Below are 26,003 nucleotides of genomic sequence, written 5' to 3' on the forward strand. Positions count from 1 at the left end.
CCTCAAAAAAAAAAAAAAAAAAAAAAAAAGATAGAAAGAAAATCCAGATTCGGTCGGCTTTACAGAAAGAAATGTGCTTGGTTGACAGTTTGGATGTGAGGACGTGGAAACAAAAGCTTGAACTCTGACTGTGATGAAAGAACTGAGAGGTTGAATGGATAACCTGACATTCCTAATCCATTTCACCTTTTACGTCTCTCGTGTGTGTGTGTGTGTGTGTGTGTGTGTGTGTCGTTTGTCAGGCTGAGCAGTGAAGCAGGACAGCACTCACCCCGTTTCTTCCCCTCTCTCCCCTGACGTATGACTTACTTCCTCTTTGCTTAATTTGTCTACATCTGTGCAAATATTAAGGTTGGGTGATTTTCCAGTAATGAAATATTCAGTCATTAACTGAATTAAAGCTACACGCCAGCCAAGCCCTTAATATTGATACAGACATGCTGTTTAAAAAGGGGGAGTGTCACAATCATCAGAATGGTGTTTTTTTCAGCAGTCAGTTGGAAAGAGCGGTTTTAAATTTCCACACCCCTTCAAAGCGAAATCATTCACCCTTGTTTTAGGAGGGACTGCTAGCCACATGCTAACCCAGGGCTAACGTGCTAAGCCACAGTCATCTCTGAGGGAAAGACAGCACAGGCCTCGTTCTGTTTCACACTAGCCTCACGACCTGAAGCTAGCGGTTTGTTTTAAGGATATCGGAGAGCCTGCGGCTCAAACGTCGATTTGTTAGTCAGAGGCCAGCTTTTCACTGAGGGCCATCCTCTTTCAGCTCGATAATTTTACCCAGCACAGCCAAAGCTAACGGCCAGTTTTCTTTGGAGCGTCTGACTGGTTCCCAGCTCAAGCTTTCCGGTGGTGATGTCACAACCATCAGGCAAACGTCCGGAGGAACCGCTGATGTTTCTTTGGACGTGAAAGACCCAGCGAGGGCTTCACCAGGAGCGCCATGAATCCGGCTCAGATGCTCAGATGTGTTGCAGATGCTAGAGTGGTTCCTTGCGTCTGTTTGAAGGAGATCCCTGGTCTGTTTTTTGGCGTTTGGTTGCTTGCGTTGGGGAAGCGGAGCCAGCGATATTTGTAGAGGGGGCTGTTGTGTGGAGCCAGATGGCTGGTGGCTGTGGCCAGACAGGCCGTTTGGATGAAGTTCAGTCGCTGGCAGAGAAGAGACTACAGACATTTGATGGATATTGCAAACTCCGTTGTAATGGTTTCGACATGTTGGGAACCAGTTCAGGTTGCCCTATAAAGATGGGAATTGATTGGCCGAGCTCAGATCCAAGATAGTATGGATTAGAATTTCATATCCAAGAACATCGCTGAAGCACCTCAGTGCTTCACAGTTCACATTTAACAAAACAACGTGTGAACCGTTTATAGAAACGGCAAAATGGAGCCTTTTCCTTCATCCGGTAACTTCTTAGTCGGCCCACATTAAAACCCTAATGCTCTGTGAGTTTGTCTTTCATTCTTGATATTTCTCGGGGTCTGTTTGTTTAAAGTAGTGTTTTTATATTGATTAGTTTATTGGCTATAACAGCAGACCCAGTGTCATTGGCAAGTCTTAGTGAATGCAGTCACTGATAGCACTGGTGAGGACACATGCCTGTGTTTTTTTTTATTGTAAAGACACACTGAATTAACTCCTGTCCTGTTACAGAATGCTTGATATACTGTTGGTGCTCCTTTGGCCTCAGGCTTCTGCAGTTTCTTTGCGTAGTCACACATGGCTAAAAAAAAAACAGTAACACGTTGTACAGTTCTGAGAGAGTCCTTGTGTTTGAAACCACATTTTACTCCATGGTTAATACTATTAATTTCTCTCTGTTTTATTAAGATGGCAGAGCTAATATTGGTCGAACGTGGAGCCTCACTTTTGGCGGTGGAAATGAGTGGAAAAAAAAAGAGACAGAAGTAGCCTTCTCTGTGTGGTCTCCAATTAATCCGACAGTCATGTGTCGGCGTGGTGTTGTTTTTGGCGGGTGGCGTAGTCGTCACGCTGCTTCAGCAACCGTGGCCCCTTAATAGCTTCCCACTCCGCTGCCTCGTTCAGCTGAGGGATCAGACTTGGAGAGGCTGTTATTTTACCGGCACTGTGGACGGCTGGGGGGAGCGAAAAGGCAGAGTGGAGTGCTGTTTGCTTTGGGTGGACGGAGAGGGAGAGAGGAGGCTTCAGAGCTCTGCAGACCACAAGACCCTCATTGGCTCCTGGGCTCACAGACGGGCGGCTGCAGTCTGTAATTGAGATAAGTGTGGAATAAGGTATATAAGTGCACAGCCAGCACAGTGTGTGTGTGCGTGTGTGTGCTAAAAGGGAACCGTTTATGAAAAGGAGGTATATACATGCACAGCCAGCAAAGCGTGCACACTACAGTGGAACTCATGCTCTTAAGTCCTCTACCTATTTCATTTCATCTGTCTTAAAATAAACCCTGTGGTCTAGATAATGCTTTTAAAAGTATGTCATTTCATGTAGTTCTCCCCACTTAAACTCTGTCTGATGTTTTATGAGCAGAGTCGAACTCTTTAAGAGCAGGGTCGTTTTTGGCGTGCAGGTTAGTGTTGATTGGGCGTTGGAGAGGCCAGGGGAGAGGCTGTCGGTGGAAGAGGGAGCTCCATTAAGCAAAGCCTGTCCAGTTACACGGCCCTGTGGAACAGTGGCAGGTGTGTTCCCGCCCTGAGTGTAAAGGATGGCGGTCTCCTCACACCCTCGCCACCTGGGTCCCTCCTTTCAGCGCGACTGTAAAGACGCTTTTCAGCAGCGACAGGCGCATGTACACGGTCGCATCAGCTGCAGAAAGGCAAGGCGTCTCCTCTGTATTGAAGTCAAAAGTCAGGAAATCCATCCTTTTGAGTGAGCTTTCTCTTTTTCTCCATTGCCGTCTTTGTCAAAAGGACATATTTTTAACATCGCATCGTAAGCGCTCACGTTTGTGTGATTGCTACGCAGTTATCATCACTGGTGAGCATGAAACCTCAGCGCACCCTCTACTAGAAATAAGATTAGATCCACAAAATGAGATAAGGGAAGATGAGATAAGATGTGATAAGATAATACTTTACTGATCCCTGGGGAGAAAGTCACTCACTTCAGTAGCAGTAATACGCAGAAATAAATAACAACGCCAAAATAATAAAATAACCTCTAGGTGCCAGAATACAGCGCATATGAATGTTTGGGTACAGAAACAGTTCCAAGTGCAGGTGTGTGTGCTGTCTATACCAGAGTACTATCTATATCAGAGTACTGTTTATACCAGAGTACTATCTATATCAGAGTACTATCTATATCAGAGTACTGTCTATACCAGAGTACTGTCTATACCAGAGTACTGTCTATATCAGAGTGCTGTCTATATCAGAGTACTGTTTATACCAGAGTACTATCTATATCAGAGTACTGTCTATACCAGAGTACTGTCTATACCAGAGTACTATCTATATCAGAGTACTGTCTATACAGAGTACTATCCTGTCTATACCAGAGTACTGTCTATATCAGAGTACTGTCTATACCAGAGTACTGTCTATATCAGAGTGCTGTCTATATCAGAGTACTGTCTATACCAGAGTACTGTCTATACCAGAGTACTGTCTATATCAGAGTACTGTCTATACCAGAGTACTGTCTATACCGGAGTACTGTATATATCGGAGTACTGTCTATATCAGAGTACTGTCTATATCAGAGTACTGTCTATACCAGAGTACTGTCTATATCAGAGTACTGTCTATACCAGAGTACTGTCTATACCTTAGTACTGTCTATATCAGAGTACTGTCCACCTGCATGGGTCTGAGTCATTCTCCATGCTAGGCAGCCTTGCTGCTATTGAAGGCCTGCATATACATGCTTGTAATAGACCAGGCTTGTGTAGCTCTAATGGTAAAGTCTATTAGTATTAGAATTCTGTTTCCAAAGCTGATAGTAATGAATTGTATTTCCACGAATGTTACATAATAATTTCATGGTAGCTGTTTGTTGCAAATATGAAAGTGTCTGTCCCACGGCTGCAGGGCATCTACAATTCACCGAGCTGATGCTCATTATTTATGCAAATTCTCAATGTTACTCTGTGATCCTGTTGTTCCTGTATCCTGTGTGCATGTAGCTGTCATGTCTGTGGTCTGTGTGCTTGTTCTTATTGTCTGAACCTACATGAGGAGGTCAGATGGACAGCGCTTATCCTGTCAGTTCTGGTTTATTTATCAGAGTTGAAGTCAGGACACTTTGTGTGTGTGTGTGTGTGTGTGTGTGTGTGTGTGTGTGTGTGAGTGAGTGTGTTTTGAGGAAAGTGTCGTTCAGTAACAGGAAGTGAGAGGAGACAGTTCTGTTTCAGAAGGCGACCCTCCACCTTCCTGCGGGTGAGGGAAGAGGTCATGTGTCTGGACGTGTTCTCATAACCCTCCTTCTACTTCACACTCCTCTCTCTCTCTCTCTCTCTCCTTCTTTGACTCTTGCCTCCTTCATATAAAGCCTATTCCATCCCTTTTAATCCATCCCTGTGTCTCCTCTATACCGTTCCCTCTCTCAGGCAGAATCCATCAGAGGCATGAAAGCTGTGAGAATGTTTGCTAACCCTGTGTGTGAGTGTGATCAGCCAGCGTTGGCAGACCGGGCCGTCCGTGACGTGACTCTCATGCCTTTCATAAAGGGCCTTTCTGTGGGTTGGATCCAGATGTAAAAGCTTGATTAGCTATTCACAAGTCTTGCCCCCGGGCATCTTAACGCTGTGTAGGTTGTGAAGTCATTGATTTGTATAAGGCTGTTAATTGATCTCCGTGGTTGATTGTTGTCGCTGTCTCCGTGCTGAAGTGTGTGAGGGGAAAAGACCCACGGTGACAGAGGAGTGAGTCGGTCATCTCTGAGACGCGGCCTCTGCGTTAGTCTGTTGGGAGTTTTAAGCACTGCAGCTGCAGGTTCAGTGTATGAAGTGGTGGGAGGGAACTGCTCAAATCCAGACCTCTACAGAGCACCTTGGATCAAAAATGTTAAGTCCAGTAAATGAAAAAGTCAGGTATTGAAATGACCACGAACGTGTGACTGTGATGCGGGGTTCGGACTAGACGATTTCCGCCCGATTTGGACGTGATTTTGTTGTGGTTGAAAACTTCCAGTGTCGGGCCCGAATATGAACGTGGGAAACGAAAAGGGGCGTCTTTACCCCTCGTGTGACGTAATGTAGGAACAGTGATGTGGCAGCTGGGGCACCCTACGACACCCCAACGAAAAGTTTAGCATGTCCGAATTCTCTGTCTCTTCCTGCCTAGTCTGACATCTCCTATAACATGTTCCTTGATGTTGTCCAGTAGGATGAGTGACAGTCGTCCTCCCTGACGACCTATGAACTCATGCAAGGTCGTGAAAGGCAGCATGCGATGATTGGTCGGGGTCATAGTTGCATGTCGTCAGTCTCCCGGTCAAGACACGGCGAGAATTTATGGCCCTATGACTCTCTTTGCTGACATGGTGACCATTGTGAAAGACAAAAACATGGTGTTGTCTGATGCCGGGATAAAGAGACATATGAAAGGTAGTTCAAGTGATGATAATAACAGTAATAATAATTATTGTTATAATAATAACATCTATGGTGCTCCTGCCCTGTGGAGTAGGTTGAAATGTTTTTTTGGGGTTTTTTTTATGTTTTTGTTTTTTATTTTTTAAATCTGCTATGACTCCTTTTCTGGGACTAAGCAAACATCTGTCAGTCAGCAGTGTTCGGCTCACCCATCATAATGCTTCTCTGAAAACATTTTGCTCGTGTGCGGACGGACGGCTACAAGAATGTTCTTTGCTTCCTTCTGTTTACTTAGGATGTGTTTTAGAATCAACAAACTGTCTGTGTGTGTGTGTATGTGCGTGTGTCTGTGTGTGTGGCTAGTTGATGAGATGTGATACTTCTCTACCTCTAAAGTTTTCTGGAAACCACTTGTGGAAACTTGATCCCACCAACATTAAGTACAGTGTGTGTCTTCACGCTCCTGCTCCGTTGCGGACAGAGAATGTCCAAACAGCGTAGAACATGTGACGGATTGTGAAATCCCGTCAGCCTGTCTTTGTGTGTTTAGACAAGGAGAGATAGCTGTTAGAGGTAATGAAAGAGAGCATCAAAAAAGACAGAAAGAAAAAAAAAACTTTGGGCTTTGTTCCTGGCAGTTCCATGCCACTTTGGGTTGTTGACTGACTGTCAGTCATGTGTAACTTTCCCCTGAAAAGCCATCAGTGACTTAGTGAAAGAAGAGATCGTGTGTCTTAAACAGTCACACAGAGCCACATGTGGGTACTTACCTGATGTAGCATGTTTGAGTTTCAGTGTTTACATTCTCCTGGGAAAAAAAAAAAATTCTTTCAGCTTCTCGTCGCTCTGACATTTTATTTTTCCCTCTTTTCATCCATTTTATTTTTCCTGTTTTGTTTTGGTTTTTTATTTTAGTTTTTTCTTTTTGGGTTTTTTTTTTTTGGCCTTCTCCTCCTCCTCGGTAGATTGTGAGCGTTAGGGAGAGGAGCTGGCCTCCTCTCGGCTCAGGGTGGTCTCCTGCAGCGTGACAAAGGGGAATTGTTCGGTTTTCGTTAGAGTACTATAGGGGTTGTTATAAAAGCTGGACAGTGGTGCAGTATTACAGGGATGTATTGAGCATCTCAACTCCCTGTAGGGCCATTCAGAAAGGGTTTTTTTTTTGCTTGCTTGATTGGTTTTTTTTGAGGGGGATTTTTTTGGGGGGGGGGGGGGGTAGTCTGTGTTCGAATGCAACTGCTTCAGCGTGATGGTAAACAGGAGCCATTGGGGGCTTTATTAGACGTGGCAGTGGCTGTCTCCAGTCATCTAGATAATTGCGGTGCCTCATTCTCTCCTCTAATCAATCCAGACAGCTGCCTCCCAGCCCTGCGTGTCCGCCTGCGAGGGGCTTGGCAAGTGATCGGCGCTAATTAACAGAATGATGAGCTGTTTCTGTGCCGCGCTGCACCTCCTCTTCTCTCCCCCACCGCCTCCTCTTCTTCTCCTTCTTCTCCTTTTACACGCTATGCCTCCCCCACCCACGTTCACACTCACACCTCCTACAGCCTACAGGGATCCTGTGTCTGTCCGGGGTCAACCTGGGCCATAAAAAGGTCAAGGGTTACATTCCGGGATAAATGGCAGGTCGTGATGGTCGTGCTGACACACTAAATCTCTGTTGGATTCTGACATTAAGCTTTTCCTGCAGTCAAGATCTGCAACACTCAGCGTAAAAGAGTAGAGCGGGAGAGAGGAAGAGAGAGAGAGAGAGAGAGAGAGAGAGAGAGAGAGGGACTCCAGTTACAGGACAGAGGGACAGGCAGACCTGTTGACTGGTTTAGAGTGTAGGACGAGATGTCCACATTCTCTTAGGCTGGAAACACTGGTGTCTCTTAATGACATTGAAGTTTCCCTCAGACCAGTGTTACCTTCTGCCTTTTCCTTCATGTAAGAACTATGTTAATATACCCTGAGAACAGCATGGCTTCCAACTCAGCACTGACTCACAAACAAGGGTTATTATCAGGGCTGTAGTACACTGTGCAGCAGAAGTATCCCAGAAGAAAAGAAAAGGTTTCAGTGGAGTTCAGCGTGGCTTTTCCAGCCCGGAGATGTGTTGTCTCTCTGAACAAACATCCTCACAGTGTTTTCTCTCAGTGCCAGGTCTGACAGAGCTGAAATGTGCATCGTCAGCAGGTGTTCTTCTCAAATTTAACTCCGCCAGTGTTCAATCTGTAACAGCTTTCCATACACACACACACACACACACACACACATACACATACACACACACATACACACACATGTGTGCCAGGCTGGTGGTTGGCATATGCGGGCAGTGCCATATGGTGGCTGTTTTAGAGACGTCCCAGCGTGGGCGGGGGTTTGGGGTGGAGGGTTGGGAGGGGTTCATGGCGTGCAGCTCTGCTATTGGCTGCTCTGGATTCACGTGTCTGTTCTGACAGGAAATGAGCAGACACATGAACAGTCCTCTCATCCTGTCATCCATGGGCAGACGTTTGTCAGCCGCCGTGGAAAACAGCTCGTCGTCACGTTCCAGCTGTCCCCCTTCTCCTGGCCGCTTCTCTCCGTCCCGCTTCTAGATGTTTTCCATGTTCTAGACTTGCTGGGTGCTTCCCGTTGGTCATGTTCTTGGTAAAAGTCGAGGTGCTGCTTTTCTTTGTCCACCTTAACGATGCCCAGGGTCTCTCTCTCTCTCCCTCTCTGCCCTCCCAGACACCAGCCTGTTTTACTGCATCAAGGCCTTTATTCCCCCCCCCCCTTAAACCGCCTTTCACATTCACACGCTACGCTTTCCTGTCTCACTCTGCACTGCCAGCTTCTAGGTCTCATTGTTCATGGTCCAGATATTAGTTTGAAGACCAGAAAAAAGGACCCAGTTTGACATAAGAGCACTGTGCAGTCTGTCACTGAACACTGGGCCGCGTGTCAGTGGGACCCTCGTGGCTTGCGGATCTGAAGTCGCTCGTTGTCTAAGATCCGTTTTAGCCTTTTTTTCTTTGGGTTTTTTTTTTTTTTTGAACGTTGCTGTGTTGTGATTGTGCTGTTTTGCATTAACTGCTGCTGGCAGACACAAATATGCATAACCTTGCAAATTTGAGGAGCGAGCGGAGAGCAATTGGCCAGGCTGAATTTCAGATGAAGGTGGGCGCTGCGTTTGGCCAGAGGACGCTCCGCTGTGAATCCTTTAAAAGATGAATTTGTACGTTTGAGTTTTGTTTTTCTTTTCCTCTGCCCCCGCCTTCTTTCTTTCCCTCTTTCTTTCTTTCTCTCTTTCTTTCTTTCCGTCCGTGAGCTTCTGTTTATGTTTTGGCGGAGCACTGATGCGAACGAACCACCGCGTTTGCCTAGTAAATGAGAGTGTTCTGTCTCTCCCTCCCTCTCTCTTGCTCTCTTACTGTGGTAGGCAGCAGCCGTAGCCCTCTGGTCATTTGGAGAGAATTTGCATACCCTGCCGTCTAATCTTAAAGCCACATTTGCATTCCTACTGGGTTTTTTTCTCTTTCAGTCTTTTATCACAGGCGCCCTGGCAGCCCAGGGCTGGTAAATCAAACATCTCCCATTTGCATGAGGTAGTGGAGGCGGTTAGGAACTTCGTTGAACAAAAAAAGGGAGGTTTTCGTGTGTGCACATATAAACAAATAGCAGATCTTAGCACCTTTTTTTTTTCTCTATGATGCCACGGGCTGTATTTCGCTGGAAGTACGCAGAGAAGTCCTACCAGGCTGGGTCTGTTAATAGAGTAGTCAAATAATGATGTTGGCATAGTTGCTTTGTACAGTTTGATCAGGCCTCTGTGAGGGAGCTCTGGTAAATGTGAAAGCCTGGAGTTCACGTAGAGAGAAACAGACAAACTTGAAACTTGAAACTTCCCCCTGTCCAGGGGAAACTGATCAGTTTAACCACACACACAGGTCAGGACCTTCCTCCAAAAGACAAATGGACTGTCCTCCTTTCTTTTAGTGGAGAAGTGACCTCCCTTCCCCTGTGTGAGGGAGAGGAGAGGGAGCAGAGTCACGGTCAGTAGCGGAGGACAGAAGCCATCTGTTGGTTCTTTCATCGCCCCACCGTGCAGGAGGAGACCCACAGTCCTCCAGATGTTCCCAACACGCTTTAAACAGGGTCAGAGGTCAAGGATAGGGGAGTGGGACAGCTGTAGGACGCCGCAGGGGTCATGGACGGTCATCTCCATGGAAACAGAACTCGATCCCCCTACGTGCTCGGTATTTTTCCATCTAACGCTTCGTTCCCCTGTGACTCTCGTGTGATTGGACGAATCCCCTTGAGGAGGCGGGTCTTAAGAATGACTGGTGATAGACAGGATTAATGCTCAGCTGAAGTGTTGTCTTCTTAACAGCAAATAATGTGGACATCCCTCCGGGGATTTGCCTCTCAGATGATGACCTTTGACCTTGAGGATTTGCACAGGCTTTCAGTAAAAGCCCATCTCAGTGTTGTACCGAGTCAATAATTACACCTCTTATTTCTTTTGCATTTTCTTGGCCCGTTTGTCCTCTACTATGAATATAGTTTGTATTCTTTTGTCAGTGGTGACCTCAAAACCCTATAAAATTAAAAAAACAATGCTTTAATCTATAGTTTGTTATGCATTGACCACTTTTATGTTCTGTCCCGTGTTGTGTGTGGTCTCACATACGTCTTGGAGAACCCAAGGTGCGTTGTGTATGAGAACGAGGTTTTGCGGGCGCTGTCGCTAATGCTAGCAGCACTGACCGTGTTGCCTTTCTCTGCTCTAACAGCAACTGTCATCTCTGGCAATGAGTTTACTCCAGAATCTGTGTCAGAGAAAAGCTCGTAGCCACAAGGGTGTATCAGCTGGCTCTCCTCCTGTCAGGATCACGCCGGCGAAATGTGTCCGAGGTTCCAGATGGAGCGTTCAGAACAAGTCCGAACGCGTTCATTCAGACGCACGTTCCCCGGTCTGAAAGACAGACCCATCTTCCTTTACAGATCTCTGGTCCTCAGAGACAGCACGGCCATCAGAAATAGGATTGACCTTTTTTTGGTTTTTGTTTGTTTGTTTGTTTTTCTGGTTTTGACCATGTTTATTTTCAGCGTGGGTGAAAGTAGTCACACATGGTTGACAAATTGCAGGGTTATGGTTACAATAAAGCAGCCACAGGGATCCAGCGGTGAGAGTTTAGGACGACAGTGTAACATATTTATTCATTAATAGGCGTAAATGTCAGTCAAGAGGAGGCTTAGCTCTGGCGTGTCCCTCTCCGCGCAGACGGACGTTTCAGCGTAACAGGCATCTTGGCACAAATATGCAGCATCCAGACCAGGGCTCCGGTTCTGTTCCGACGGTGTGCTCGTTGGCGCTGTCTGTGCGAGTGATAATTGGGGAAGGGATTGCATGTCCTCCAGAGGTGATTAGTCTTCCTCTCGCTGTTGGGGCCCATGTCTGGACACCCCCGTGTCCCCTGGATGATTTTAACGAGCTTGAAGCCCTAAGTCTCCATTACATCCACTTACAGTCATCATTAAGAGTACACACACAAACACATCCAGGGTGGATACAGTGACACAGCCCAGCCCAGCACACACACCAACCACCCCCCCCCCCCCCCCCGCCAACCTTCTTCCTAAATCTAAATCTCCAAAACTACCCCCCTGGCAAGACAAACCAAGAGTTTGCAATAGATCACGCCATTAGGTTTCCTTAAGTTTCCAAGGCAACGGCAGAAAATTTTGCCCTAAGATTGTCCCACTCTCCTCATTTATGCACAAAACACACACACACACACACACACACAGAACTGCAATTCTGTTTGTTGAGACCTTTTCAGAGCGCAGGCAGTTTAAAGTTTCTGTGCCCCCCCGCCTTGTTCCAGTCATTCTGTGAATAACAGGGGGGAGGGATGAGGGCGGGGGGGGGTGATTCAGAATGACAGCGTGCCTTTTTATCACCCAATTATTGGTGTTAGACTTCTTGAATTCGCAAACGCTTAAGCAGAATTTAATAAACCCCGGGTATTCCATTAAAAGGTCTGCTGCCGACTTTGTGTGTGATGTGTGTGTGTGTGTTTGGGGGGGGGTGTTATCGTTTGAGGCTCTTTGAAGAGGAGATGTTAATTGAGGTTGTGGTAAGCTGTCTGGAATTCAGGTTACACTAAGTGTGCTAATTAGAGCGTTCTGAACGAGGCAAATCTCTCACACTCTCGCGCTCATATCTCTATTGCCTTCTTTGTCTCCTCTCTCTCTCTCTCCTCCTCTCTCTCCCTCTCTCAGTCTCTCTCTCTCTCTTTCTCTCTGTCTCTCTCTCTCTCTCCCCTCCTCTCTCTCTCTCTCCCTCTCTCTCTCTTTCTCTCTGTCTCTCTCTCTCCCTCTTTCTCTCTCTCCCTCTCTCAGTCTCTCTCTCTCTCATTCATTCTTTTCTGTTTATGACAGCTGTGATTTGAAATAGTTTTTTTTTCCCCACTATATCAGCATTTTTTCTCGATATCAACGTTTCATCTTGTTCATTTTATGTTTGCCTTGTCTGCTGGATTTAATACATCTCATATTACTTAAATGTGTTTGGGGCACCATCATATGATCCAGCCTACATGTGTGTGTGTGTGTGTGTGTTCTGTTTTGATAAAGACTCTCAACCCTTTATAGAAGTATTGTGTATCTTTCACACCCTCCTTGTCTCAGTTCTCTCTCTTTGTCGGTTTTCTCTCTATTCATGTGTTCAGAGGGCCAGAAAAGTGTAAGGTCTCTGTGAGTTGGTCGAACTGAAAGCCAATAGGGTGACACAGAAGCAGAGCATGAATTCAGTTCAAAATGCTCATCTGCAGCGCGTCTGAATTCCCAGGAAAGATCCGGAAAAGGGGAGAGAGCAGCGAAAGGCGCCGATAAAAGGGGGCCGTGATCTCTTCTCACAGCACAATTGAAACATAATTATTTAGTGGCAGATTGTGTGCTGAGCAAAGCCCCGAATAGGAGCAGCATTTAACTTTAATTAGCGTTGATTTATTCAGATTGACTGGATCGCTCACAGAAATCGGATCATCTGATTATAGTCAAGCATGAAAATGACCTGATTAAACCCTTCATAAAACCCAGGGAGAGAAATGAAAAGGATAAAAAAGAAGGGGAAGGAAGAGGAGGCAGTTGATACAGAGGGAAACTGAATACACACACACACACACACAGCTCTTCCTGTCAGTCTCTCTCTCTCTCTCTATCTCTCTCTCTATCTCTCTCTCTCTCTCTGTCTGGCGCTCTGTGTTTGCTCGTGTTTGTATTAGACAAGCAGCCTCCCCGTCTCCTTTGGCACATTTATCATTGCCAAACCGACACAGACTCAAAGTGAGGTTTTTATATGTGCTGTTCAAAAGTCAAAGTGGTTTGTTTTGTTTTTGCTTCCAGGTGTGAGCTCGAATGAGAATCGCGAGACCAAGACCTGCAGTGCAGCGCAAGTCTCGGGATTACAGCGAAGCCAGGAGCAGAATCACGACGTGTGCTTTGCCCCGCCCCTTTCCAGCCCCACCCCTGCCTCTCCACCAACCGGCTCCCCCGCTCCTGCTGCAGCCGCCGCCCCTCTTCCACGGCTGCGACGTTCTCCATCTCCTCCTCCTCCTCTGACCATCAAGAAGGAGACCGTGCCTCCCATCCCAACCCCGCCTCTCCTCAGGAGCCAACCGCATCAGCAGGATCATCGGGTCCTGCCTCCTCAGCACCACGCCCGATCTCTGATTGGTCACCAAGTGCACCATCCCCTTCAGTACAGCAGCCTTCAGGACATAAGGTGGGAGACAGTACCATGGATGTGATTGATCTGTTAGACGTTTAATAAAGGGATAAAAAGGGTCGTGTCTATGAGAATCCACACTCATCACAGTCATTTCTTACTTGGTGAAAGAAACGGCAACAGTCGAATGAAATGTTAATAACATTAAAGCTTGAAACTGAACAAACTGTGTCCAGTGTCTTATCTCTGTGTTTACTGCTACCATCCTTTAATGAATCCTCTTTTTTCCTGAATTTTTTTCTTTCTTTCTTTCTTTCTTTCTTTCTTTCTTTTCTTCTCACAGCGGCAGCAGCGCCAGTCTTGCAGCCAAACACCACCTCCCCCCGACCCCCCATCTCAGTGGTCTCCCTTCATCGACTCCTCCACTCCCACTCTCTACCTCTCACTACTCCCTCCGCGCCGCTCCTCACCGCCACCCGGCCATGTTCGCTGCCCCTGCCACCCTACCGCCACCTCCCACCCTGCCCACCAACAGCCTGGTGGTGCCCGGGCATCCAGCTGGCAACCCTTACCCAGGTAAGAGCACTTCTCCAACATGCCCCCGACACCCGCAAACCCTCACGCCTCGTTAGCTGTTTGCTTGGTGTTTTAGGTGAGTGAAATTTCCGAGAGCACATAGTGATGAAAACCTAACGTGAGGTCCCTAGTCCTAGCTTTCACTTAAAAGTCTGAAGTCTCCCGGAGTGAAGCTGAAAGCCCGTGGGTAACCCTGGGTCGGCCTTTAAAACCTCCGGCCATCCCACGGGCTGCTGGAAAGCTCTCTGCTCTATTCACTGCTAAACACCCGCTCTGCAGCGGGCGCATACGATAGCTTAATGTTTTCTTAGGAATGAAATTTCTCCAGTAAAAGCGACTGTTGCGATAGGCGTGTCTGATTTTGAGCTTTAGTTATCTTGGCTTGGAGGGAAATCTTAACATGCCTGAGAGGCGCAGATGTAAAAACAGAAAGCGAAACCTGACGGGTGACGAGGCTCGTTAATCCTTTCAGAAAACAAACTAAAAGTGAGGAGTAGACTTGTCAGCGATGTTATTCTTCGACGCTCTGTTCCGCTTTGGAATTGGGCCGCGGCGTTCGGCATTCCAGCCGGAAAAGGCCCGCGCTGTAGTGTTATTTTAGTTCAAGCTTAAACTTGATTACATTTGTTTCACACGATTTCCCTTAAGGAGTCCGTCACTGCTCTTCAGTATAAACCGCTCAAGAGATTAAACACGATGGTGCAACAGCTCCACATTTCTGTCCAAAATCTCATGGAACAGTGTAGAGAGAGTGTCACCTCCTTTAGTCCCATACTGTCTATCACACCGTTAATACCACTGCTGCCGTCTCCTAATGTCATGTATCTGACATCACTGTGACCTGCAAACTGAAAGCAGCTTCCCATGACAACCATCAGACAACTATTGACCAGTGGCTTCATCAATAGTGTCTGTTCCCCTGGTTCCTAGCAGCACGGTAAGTCCTTCTGAGTCCCGTCATTACACATCAGAACGTCCTGACATATGGAGTAAATGCAGATAAACCTGCTGCTCAGGAGCGGCCAATGGCGTTCGCCGGTTGAAAAGGCTGGCAGCGTGCCATCGAATATTTTTTGTTCATTTCTGAAGTACGTCAGTCAGCTGTGGTGTAGAACAAAAGTATCATTAGCAACCACAAACACTGCTTATCACTGTTCTCTATCACACTGAAGGAAGTAATCACACTTTGACAACAACCTTCCAGCTTGTAAAGTTGCACAACGGAGGTTTTCTGTTTGACTTACATGGAGCCTGAAAGCAATTCTGGGTTCCCATGTATGTATCCACAGCAAATCTCGGACCGAAACATCAAAAAACGCAGTAAACCCACAGATAAGGCAAACAGGTGTGTATGCAAGTGTACCTCGTTTTACGATTAGATCACTGTCATTTGCAAGATTTAATTCCAAGTGACGACTGATTGCTACACACTTCTGACGAGGCAGAAAGTAGATCGTCAAACTTTGCATGACAGCATGACAGCGGCCCGCCACGAAACAACACCGCACGCAGAGTAAGGTCTCCGACGTTTAAGTAAGAACACGATTCTGCAGGTATAACGCGTTTGTCCGCCACCATCTGAATTCAAAGTTCAAACACAACCAGGTTCATCTTGTTCACGTTCCGTTGTGCAACTTATGGTCAGTGTTAGAGCTAGTGATAGTGAGGACTATCTCTTGATAAAGTTTTTATCGCTCTTATCTTTATGATAATAAGCATATAAGACAAAGTGTTCTGTATTTATAAGCAGAGATAAGAGAGGACTTGTAAATCTATATTTTTAAAACACGGGACAGGGAGAGAGTCTGTGCTTGTGTTTTCTGCTGAGGTGACTCCTGGTTCTTTCTTGTCTTCAGATACCAGCCTGTTGATATCATTCAACCAACCAATCATGTATTGCCAGCCTCATTCGGGGATTCTGATTGGTACATTGTCACAGGCAACTCTCTTACCTCCACCAATGAGCCCTCACGTAGAAAACCCTCACAGCTTGAGCTGGAGAAACAGAGAATGCCAGGTGACTATTTTTTCTCTTCCTTTTCGAAGCGATGTTGTTTAGACTGACAGGGCCCCTGCGCCTTTTCTTGTGTCTTTTTTTTCCCCCCCTTCCTTTTCCTCCTTTGCCCCGCCCCCTTCCTCCCTCCTTTTTTTTTTTTTTTTTTTTTTTTCTTTTTCTTTTTCCTGCTCTCCTTTCTTACAGAGCATGACGTGCTGAGACAGGAGCTGAACAGCCGTTTCTTGGTTCAGAGCGCGGAGCGAGGCCGAGGGCCTTCCTCCTCTTCCTCCTCTTCCTCCTCGTCGTCTCCGCTGGGCCCCGTGTCGCTCCTGAGGGCCGAATTTCACCAACACCAGCACATGCACCAGCACCAACACACGCACCAGCACACCTTCACGCCCTTCCCCACCGGCTTGCCCCCCGCCGCCATCATTGCTCCGCCCACTGCACCTCCCATGGTGCGTACCCCAGGCAGAAATGTGAGGATAAGTAATAAAAACAAAACAATAAAAAACCAAACAAACAAACAACAAAACACCGCCCCACCCTCAAAATGCCTCTCCTTTGCCCCCCCCACCCCCACCCCCTAAAATTGATATGCTCCTCCCCCTTTTGTAGTAACCACATCCAGTTGATTATTGAGGCCTGGAGTGCATACAGGCCACCTCTCCAACACCAGAGCACAGCCCACCTATGTGTGGTCAGACGTGTGCCAAACCGAAACCCAGTCTAACTTTCATTACTCAACTGCTCACAACCAGACCCCACCTACAGGTTCCCATAGTGATTTTGGGATTGGGCGTTGACCATATTTGAATATGCAAATTCCACAACCCGACAGCGGCGTAACCATCAGCTCAGCCAGAGGAAGTGTAGCAGCCTACTCCGACCACAGATATCATAGACCTTTTCCCTTAAGGGACCTTAGAATTACACGGTTCCGGGAAGTCCTCTTTTTTGTTTTCTCTCTGTAGAATGAGAGTGACGCGTTTGAGCTCGGAGAAATATCTGGTACGGTATTCATTCCCGAGACTGCGGCGCATGTGCGTCAAAGGAATCTGGAAGCAACGGCATTTCATTCTCATCAAGCCCACAGGAATCTGCCGCTTCAAAGCTAATCATCTCAAATCAGCTCTTTGGTCAGACGGAACCCTGTAATTTCAAGGTCTCGTTATATTCTTGTTGCCATGTTTAATAGCGCTATGCAAATGACTCAGACACAGATTACAAAGCCAGAAGCCGTGAGGGAGGTGTCTCAGAGCTTCCACTGCAATATGTTTCTTCTTTGGGGTTTTTTTTGGGGGGGGGTGTGTGTATGTGTTTTGTGTGTATGTGTTTTTTGCTGTGATTTGATTGGCTGATAAGAAAAACAGTAGGCACATGAGCAGATGTGGTTCTGTGGGTTCGCACAAAAAAAAACAAACAAAAAAAAAAAACACGATTTCATTGGTGGATGAAAGGAATGATGTCATTCCAGCCATTCTGATAAAGCCCGATTGCTTCCGTGTGTTCCCTGAAAACATTGGCAGCTTCTCTTCCTCGGAAAAATAGAGCTCAACAAATTTCTTTCATCTGTCGTTCTGTTCCTCAGCGCGTAGTGGTCGCAGTGAGAACAGGCTCAATGAGGAATTGGCAGCGTCAGTGTAAAGATGGGACGTGAGGTCATGAGGTCGTGCGACCTCACTCGGGGTGAAAGCACTTTGAAATCAGACGGTGTGTGTTCATGACACCAGCGGTGCAGGCCTTTTTCTGGACAGTTTGGGAAGCCTTCACAAGTTTCCTATAATTAATCTTCCTTTCACTGCAAGTATGAGAAGTTATTGGAAGTGAAGGCTGTTTGTTGTTTACCTTAATCTAATCATGCTGTTGATAAGAATGTCGTCACTGGGCGAGACACTTGTGATGTGGCTATACAAGATGCTCAAGACCTCGGGGAACTGTTTTGCTTTCCCTCAACACTGTTTTCTTTTAACCAATGTTTTATTTTTTCTGACCAGTAAATATTTGTTTGTATTTTGGGTGTTTCATTTTAGGTTTTCTGTCCGTATGTGCGTGTGCGCATGCGAGCTCATGTGTGCGCGCATGTGCGTGCGTATGTGTGCGTGTGTGTGTATGTGCGTGTATGTGTGCGTGCGCATGCGAGCTCGTGTGTGCGCGCATGTGCGTGCGTATGTGTGTGTGTGTGTGTGCGCGCGCATGTGCGTGCGTATGTGTGTGTGTGTGTGTATGTGCGTGTATGTGTGCGTGCGTGCCTGTGTGTTTTGTTGGATGAAACACAGGTATTGAATGAGTGAAAGAGTTGCAGTCACACTTCACACACAGCAGCTTTGCCTTAACGTAGCGACAGCCTTTGGGCTAATAGCTATAATTAATGAAATTATGAATCTTCCCTGTTTGTTTATTGTGGTGTGCCCTGGAGCAGCTGGCTTTCCAAATGGCAATTCAGAGTTCTCTCTCCGTCTCCCTCTGAAAGAATATTCATAATTGTTTAAAGATGACATATCTAACTTTAATTAGCCAAAGCTGTTTACAACAAAACTCCAACAGGAGCCATAAATTACTAACTCTTTTTTTTTTTTCTTTTTTTTTTATGGTGGGTCATAAAACGTGCAGCGTTGTCCTCTCAGTGTGAAATGTTAAACAGTTCCTAAGGAGAAGTGTTTCTTCATTTCAGTAGTCTTTACCAAGACAGATTTCTCAAATAAAAAAAAAAAAAGCAAAAAACAAAAACAGACAGGCAGAATGGGCCCATAGCTGGTTGATATGTTAATGTCAGGAAAAGTAAGTTACAGTCAGGTGCAATTACTGCATTCCAAAAGAATGGGAGAGAGAGGTATTGGCACAGGTGGCTGTCTACAAAGTCTCCATTCATTCTGGAGGAGTAAACACACCTCCTCTCTCCCTCTTCTCTCCTTTCTGTCTTAAGCAGGACGGACAGCCAGAACTGTGGGCTCTGGTCCGCGTGTCGAAACCAAAGCCAGCAGGATGTTTGAGACTTCCTGTTCTGATCCAAACATGATTAGTCAGTTAACGTGCACAGTACCTTTCAGACGGCCTCAGTGACCATACACACACACACACACACACACACACACTCACATAATATTTAGTTACAGAACACTGGCTGACTCTGCCTTCCTTAAACTGGAAGCGGAGCTTATTCAGTCCATATGTGTGTGAGATGATAAACTCCCCTGCCCCCCCCCCCCCCCCTCCCCCGTTTGCCTCAGCTATGGCGTAACGTCTAAAAGACATGAACGGATTTGTTTATTAAGAATAAAGAGAAGTTTTTTACTTTATGTAATTTCTGACAGTAGGGTCAGGGACTGGTCAGTGTGCCCTGCCTCCAGCCGCCCGATCAAAAGACAGACTCTACACTGATTTGATTTGCATCTCTTTAGAACGTCTCCTAAAAGCTGCGAACGAGATCGATTTCTCACTGCTCCTCTCTGAAACGATTTGCTCCCAATTTGTTATTGAGTCGCTTGAACAAACCAGGCTTAGCACATTGATTTATGAACGAGAATGGCCGACCGTATCTGCTGCCTCCCATTCACGTGCATGTCCACACAGCCTGAAAATGACCCTCACCCATCTAAGCCGCCACTCAGACTCCACAGTTACCCAGGGGGACGGCTGGTACTCTTATGTTGTTTGTAAAATGCACAGTTAAATGTTGGAATGTCATTGGCCAAAATAGCCTGTCACTTACAGATAAACAGAGCTGTCGTAATCAGATCATCACTAACATCTGAGTGGAGGCTTTTGTCCTGTCGGCTCATCTGTTTGTGGTGCAGTCGTAATCTGTTTAAATAACAAGCAAATCGGCCTTAACATCCATATTCGATTAATAGGAAGAGAAACTCCCCCGCGGGGCTTATTTAAACAGCCTTGTCTGAGATCTGGTTTGCAGCAGCCAGCTGTGGTCCAGGGGCCCGACTTTGAAGTGATGGCTGATTTTTGTTTGACTGTAATTGTTTTTCTCTTGTTGATGAAAAGTGGCATTGACTGGAGGTTCATCTGGTTGTGGTTGGGCTGCGTAATCCCACTGCTTCCCTGCTTTGTTTTGAGTGTTTTTCATCTTGGCTATTGTCACAGACGCTTTTGATTCATTTTTCTAACGCACTTCTTTCTCTCTCTCTCTCTCTCTCTCTCTACCTTCCAGTTTGACAAATACGCCCCAAAACTGGACAATCCATTCTTGAGACACTCAAACGTAAGTACATGGCGTTTCGGGCTTGATTCCTTGCTATGTCACCCTTACTGAATGTCTGTTTCTCAGCGTATGGTGGTGTAGTGAGGTTTGGAGGCATTGCTGTAAATCATAATTCAGGAGGAGAATACACACACAGGGACATGTCATGACCTGAAAAACAGAAGTAATGAAGCTAAAAAAAACCCAAAACAAAACAGAACACTGTCTTTAAAGTGTAAAGCACTCTGTCTCTATACTACAGACCCAATTTCTTTCATCTTAATTGTGGGAGGGGGAGGGGCAGCATTACAGTACTGAAATGTGAAATTTTCTTTTTTTTTTTTTTTTTTTTCCAGTTTTTCCCCTCCTATCCTCCCACCATGCCTGGGATGCCCCCTCTTCTCCCTCATTCAGGACCATTCAGTTCTCTACAGGGAGCCTTCCAACCAAAGGTCAGCACACGCGCACGCACACACACGCACACACACACAATCACTCACGCACACGCACGAACACACACCCTGCACATGCGCACAAACACATTCACACGCACAGTCATGCATGCAATCACATACAATCACTCACGCACAAGCACACACACACGAACACAAACCCTGCACACACACACACACACACACACACACATTACTCTGACGCGAAAGAACATGCGTACACTTGCTCTAACATACTCTTCCATACCCACATCCTTAACATTCCATTCAGGTTTTGTTGTCTTGGAGCAGTGGTTGGGAATACACACAGACACTCCACGTACACACACACACACACACATACAAACTCAGAGCCAAAGTGTTGAAGGCAGCAGCTGCGCGCAAATCTATAGCCCACCAAATAAATCTCCCATAACCATTTTCTCCAATAATGGGCTATGCAAACAAACCCCGTAAGCCTTAAGGAGCTTTAGAGTCGTGCCGTTCAGCGTTCGGTGGTTCTACACAGAGAGGGAGAGATAAGCAGCCTCCTGGCTGCAGTGAAACAACCAGAACCTGGCAGTCACCCAATGCCTCTGACCCCAGTGTAATCCACTAATCAAAGCTGGCCTAGATCCGCTGGACTTATTCCCCTTGGGCTTCCATTTAGACCTTTTGTCACTAGCCTCCAGATGGTTAGCGCACCACTAGCTCATCCATTCAGAGTTCCAAGGCCCAGCAAGCTGCTCTCGCTCTAGCTGCTGAGGGGTGACAGCTTAGCACTCATGCTTGGGCTGTGCTCTGGGATTGATTAAAATGTCTGGTTAACGCACTCTGGTAGAATGTGTGGGATTGATTCGTTGGCTTTTGTCTAGCATTGATTTGTTGTGGGGTGAGGATGCCCTGTGTAAGGGTTCAGATCTTCAACTGTAGCAAACATAGGACAAGACAAATTCTTATAACCAAGGGAAGTGACCTTCGTGTGTGTGTGTGTGTGTGTGTGTGGTCTTTTATTTTCTGGTTTAAAATGAGTTTCTGTCCTTCCCCTAGGCCTCAAATCCCATTGATGTAGCAGCACGGCCAGGGGCAGTGCCTCACACACTCCTGCATAAGGACCCACGGGTAAACTACTGTCAATCAAAGCTTTCTGATAGACTCCCATTTGTAATAACAAATGTCAGTCAAAACTGTGCTCTCTCTCCCTCTCTCATATGCACACCTACATCACTGTATATAAATCACATAGAGAAAAGCATTAAGAAGAGATCTGAGTATTGTGGTTCTCATAATGGTTTTGTATATCACTGGCATTGATCCAGTTCCCCTTGAATCACTCCTCTGCCTTGTGCAGACAGTTCACATGACATCGTGGGTGACTGACTTATTGCCTTTTTTGTTTGTTCCCTCCCCCACCCTGACTGACTTTATTTTTCTGTCCGTTGGCAGGTAACGGATCCCTTCAGGACGGCCGTGAGAGTAAGAGTCAAGTTTTGTTTGTTTTGTCCTTGTCCTTTAGGACAAAGCTACGGCCTTATGCCAGCGGCTATTTAGCGTTTGTTTATTAGTGTCGATGTTAGTATTTATGTCATTCATGTCTCTTTCAGAAACCTGGAAAATGGTGTGCGGTGCATGTCCAGATCGCCTGGCAAATCTACCATCATCAACAGAAGATGAAGGTAAGACAACTCAGAGTCTTAAGGGGAATAAAAACAAAAGGTGCCGGATGTCTTTGGATGTGTTTCTCCAGTTTTCCCCTTTACATGACACCTGGACATGAAGTTGTGGTGTGTATTGTTTATCAGTTTGTGTGGTAATTGCCAACATATGGCCAGATTTCCAAAAAGTCATTCAGCAGGCCCAAAATCTTGCTGGTTTTTGCCTTCACCTCTTAATTAGAGGCTGAAACGTGTGTCATCATCAGTCAGTGGTGGTTGGTGGATGTAAAAACCAGCAGGGCTTTAGTCTTCCAGGAACTGATCTGAGGAACCAGAGGTTGGGTTGACTGAGTGCACCCACACACAGATGCACACTCTCAAAAGTTCATGTCAAAACACCCCGGACCTCATTCAGGACCTCTCTTTGTCCACAGCAGATGCAGTTGGACCCTCACAAACTGGACATGAATGGCAAACTTGACCTCTTCAGCCGCCCCCCTGGCCCAGGGGTGTTTCCAGGCTTCCCCTACCCCCACGACCTGGCACGACCTCTGTTCCCCTCCACAGGTCAGTGTTCTCACCTTTGGTTCTTCTGGCGAAAGATCACACCATCTCTGATCTTACCTTCTTGTGAGGGAAACAAGATAACTTGCACTTCGAAGGTTCATTTTCATGCAGCTAACGGTGTAAATAAAAAACAATATTCTGACACTATTAAGCCGTAGCTTCCAGAGAGTAAACGCATCTGCTACAGTTATTACAACCGTTACTTGCTCAGTGTCGTTTTAATGGTTATAAAATTCAAATGAGCTTCTTGCATTTGTTCTGGTCGCTAGCAGGCATTAGGTTCATTTGAATGTTATCTTGATTGCTGGTCTAGACTGACGTGAGCACTGCGGGCATGATTATGAATGTGTTTATATGCATTAACTGACAGTGAACTTGTTGTTGAAGGGCAATGGGAGTGTGTTTGCCCTTTAAGGTATAATTATGTTACACTGTTGTGGCTGGCTCTTTCCTTAAACATTTTCCCAAAAATAGATTTGCATATTTGTTCTCTGATGTTGTATTTAATATCAAGGTCAAATCAAATGGCCAAGGTCAATCTTGTTAAAAAAAAAAAAAAAAAATTACTTTCTATTGCATTCAATCCAAAAATACATGTATACAACTGAAACTTTTGCTGCAGGAATGGAAGCGTTGTGTTTATAGAGCAGAAGCCCGACAGCTTTGACTGTTTTGCCTGACACTCACTTATCCCTGCTGATACATTAATAGTGTTTGTTTAGAGTGCCTTGTTGCAGGTTTCCTAACAGATAAGTGAATAAACATGGATTTCTTTGTGGTACATCATCCTCCAGGCTCCGCCCACCCAGTAGGATCACCTTACGGCCCCTCCCCTCACCACAGTGGCTTCCTGTCAGCCAGTCATTTGGCAGGTAAGCGTAAGTAGCCCAAAGTTTTCATACATTTATCTTACTAATCTGTCTGTCATTGTTTTCCCAATAACATGCACAAATACACAAACAGAGATCTGAATGGTGTCCATTATTTTGAAGACATCTTGACTGTTTTACTGAAAGTTGCACTCAGATGTTGGCGTTGATGTTGGGTTTGACAGCTTCTTGAAGTTCTGTTTGAATCGTAACATTGTAAACAGGAGTATTATGTTGTTGTTGAGTAACTAGTCCAGTATGATGATGCTTATGGCCTGGTGACTGCCAGTTTGACCTTTGGTGTCCCAACACAGTTCCCTATGCTCCATAAAAAGTAAGGGTCTTTTTGTTTTCACACGCTGCTGAAGAGATAAGGCAATATAGCCATTTACCTTCAGATCTCTTCCAGTGGGCTCTCTGAGTATCTTCTTCTGATGTGGAAAATAATTGAGCGCGTTGAATTCTACCACATTTTCTTTCATCGGTATTGAGCTGGTTTGGTGCTGCTGATCTCTGAGATTAAGCTCCCATATGAATCCCAGTCCTGATCTCTAAAAGCAAGACAGCACCTGCAGGACTTGCGTTAAAATCGTCTGAGATTCATAACAGAGATCCAAAATAATAAAAAAAAAAAGCCCAGAGCCCAATCCGCCAAAAATGTAACATGTGACGTGCCTTTAGATTACTTATGTGTTACTGTCACTTGCAGCTTGTGGAATCAAACTGACTTAGTGATGCCTGATAAGGTGAGTTAGGTCATGCAGGCGTTGGCAGAGTGTTGTCCACGGATGTCCTATTTCCCACAGAAACACGACGGCCGATTGGCCAGCTTTGTCCTTTAAACCGCATCAGTTCTCCACTGTGCACAGTTTTGATGGCCAGTCTTCTGTAATTAACCAAGATCTGCTAGAGAAGCCCATGTGCAATCCCTTCAACCCCTGTTCGTAGAGCCAACAGCTAACAGGTGGAACACCAGTCCCCAACCAAGAATAAGGGCCCTGACGTCTGAGAGCAAAAAACAAAAGACGGATAAGTTTAGTGTCAGCGTTCTAAAAAAAAAAAAATGGGTCAGCGTCTGAGCTGCGAGAGCCCAAAATGACACCCAGAGCTGGCACGTAAGAGAAAAGCCAGCACAGAATAGTGCCGTGGCCCCTTCGCTAATCGCTCTCTGGCATTTTACAGATCCGTTCAGTCGCTCCAGTACCTTTGGCGGCCTCGGAAACCTTTCAGCCAGTGCCTTCGGAGGATTAGGCAACCCTTCGCTCGGTAAGCCCCCAGACCTCCCTGCCCCCTCAGCTAGACTCAGTGTAGCAACTAAGCCTCAGACCACAGTGAGAGGGAGGAAACTAAAAAGAGTGAGAGGAAGGCAGGCACTTAGCTTAGCCACGAATGCCAAAGACCAGCTCTAGGAAAGGGGCAGAAAATGAGGTATTACAGAACTCCTAGTAGCCAGAGCTCCTAATCTTCACATCAGCAAAGGCCAAATCTCACTCAGCGCCAGCCTGTTTAGTGTGTGCTATTAATGGATTAATTGCTTCTTTCAGTGCTCTCTCTCTCTCTCTCTCTCTCTCTCTCTGTGTGTGTGCTGTGGAGTGCTCTTTTCCTCTTTTTTTCACTGGCTTGCTCTCCGTCACTCTTTTTTCACTGTCTCTCTCCTTCTCTTGCCAGCCAAATCGGACTCCCTCTAGCAAAATCGATTGTTGTGCAATCGAAGCTCCAGCTTTTCCAGCTCCAGAGAGAGAGAGAGAGAGAGAACGTAATTCACTCACTCACTCAGTAAAAACAACTCCTGAAGTCTCAGGGGAGTTTTGTTAAGGAGCGAGGTCTCCTGTTTCACCACCCACACTGGGCGGAAAGTACTGACCCTTCGCTGTGTATCAGCAAAGCTTCAAAAGCACAGTGCTTTATTGGCAGGACTTCCAGATGGAGACAAATGTTCTTTTTCTTCACTCTTTCGCCTTCTCTCTCTCTGACTCTCAGACTCAGATTACTCTGAACGTTGCACTCACTGTGTCATCGTCTTGTGTTTTTTTTTTTTGTTTGTTTGTTTTTATTCTTCTCTTTAACAGGCTCCAACAGTGTGTTTGGACCCAAAGAGATACCTGGTCAACCCGGTTTCAGCAGCCCCCATCAAGACACTTGGAACAGATTACACCGCACTCCGCCCTCATTCCCCACCCCACCACAATGGCCCAAATCCACTGAGGTGGAGCGCAGCAGCTCTGCGAACAGCCACGATCGTGATCGTGATCGGGATCGAGAGAGGGAGAGAGAACGAGAAAAAGAACGTGAGAGAGAGAAACGGGACTCATCTGTCGGAAAGGAAGAGAAGGATAAAGACAGGTTTGTGTGGAAAGAAAGAAATGTTATCCTTTTGATAAACACATTTGTTTATTCTTGCTGACGGACAAGAAATACTGGATGAATCAATAATTATAGTTAACCAAAACAGCTGTATTTAAAATTTTGTAGCACCTTTCCTGCAGTGTCTCATTG

The 26,003-nt window shown here is 46.1% G+C and overlaps 1 protein-coding gene across 4 annotated transcripts in view; it reads left to right on the plus strand.

Moving 5' to 3' along the window:
* Positions 1–26,003, plus strand: part of fbrsl1 (fibrosin-like 1) — a 247,612-nt gene that overhangs the window by 219,671 nt on the left and 1,938 nt on the right. The window contains exons 7-18 of one of the 4 annotated variants that reach the window (XM_030792075.1): positions 12,897–13,275; positions 13,562–13,794; positions 15,651–15,811; positions 19,956–20,006; positions 20,342–20,437; positions 21,467–21,538; positions 21,863–21,892; positions 22,021–22,092; positions 22,506–22,638; positions 23,433–23,510; positions 24,690–24,773; positions 25,577–25,850. In XM_030792075.1, coding sequence (XP_030647935.1) covers positions 12,897–13,275; positions 13,562–13,794; positions 15,651–15,811; positions 19,956–20,006; positions 20,342–20,437; positions 21,467–21,538; positions 21,863–21,892; positions 22,021–22,092; positions 22,506–22,638; positions 23,433–23,510; positions 24,690–24,773; positions 25,577–25,850 — 1,663 coding nt within the window. Of the gene's footprint in view, positions 1–12,896; positions 13,276–13,561; positions 13,795–15,650; positions 15,812–15,994; positions 16,270–19,955; positions 20,007–20,341; positions 20,438–21,466; positions 21,539–21,862; positions 21,893–22,020; positions 22,093–22,505; positions 22,639–23,432; positions 23,517–24,689; positions 24,774–25,576; positions 25,851–26,003 lie in introns of all 4 variants that reach the window. The other 3 variants (XM_030792071.1, XM_030792072.1, XM_030792073.1) reach the window with 3 other exon arrangements.

This window comes from Chanos chanos, chromosome 14 (assembly GCF_902362185.1).
Source record: "Chanos chanos chromosome 14, fChaCha1.1, whole genome shotgun sequence".
Lineage (NCBI taxonomy): Eukaryota > Metazoa > Chordata > Actinopteri > Gonorynchiformes > Chanidae > Chanos > Chanos chanos.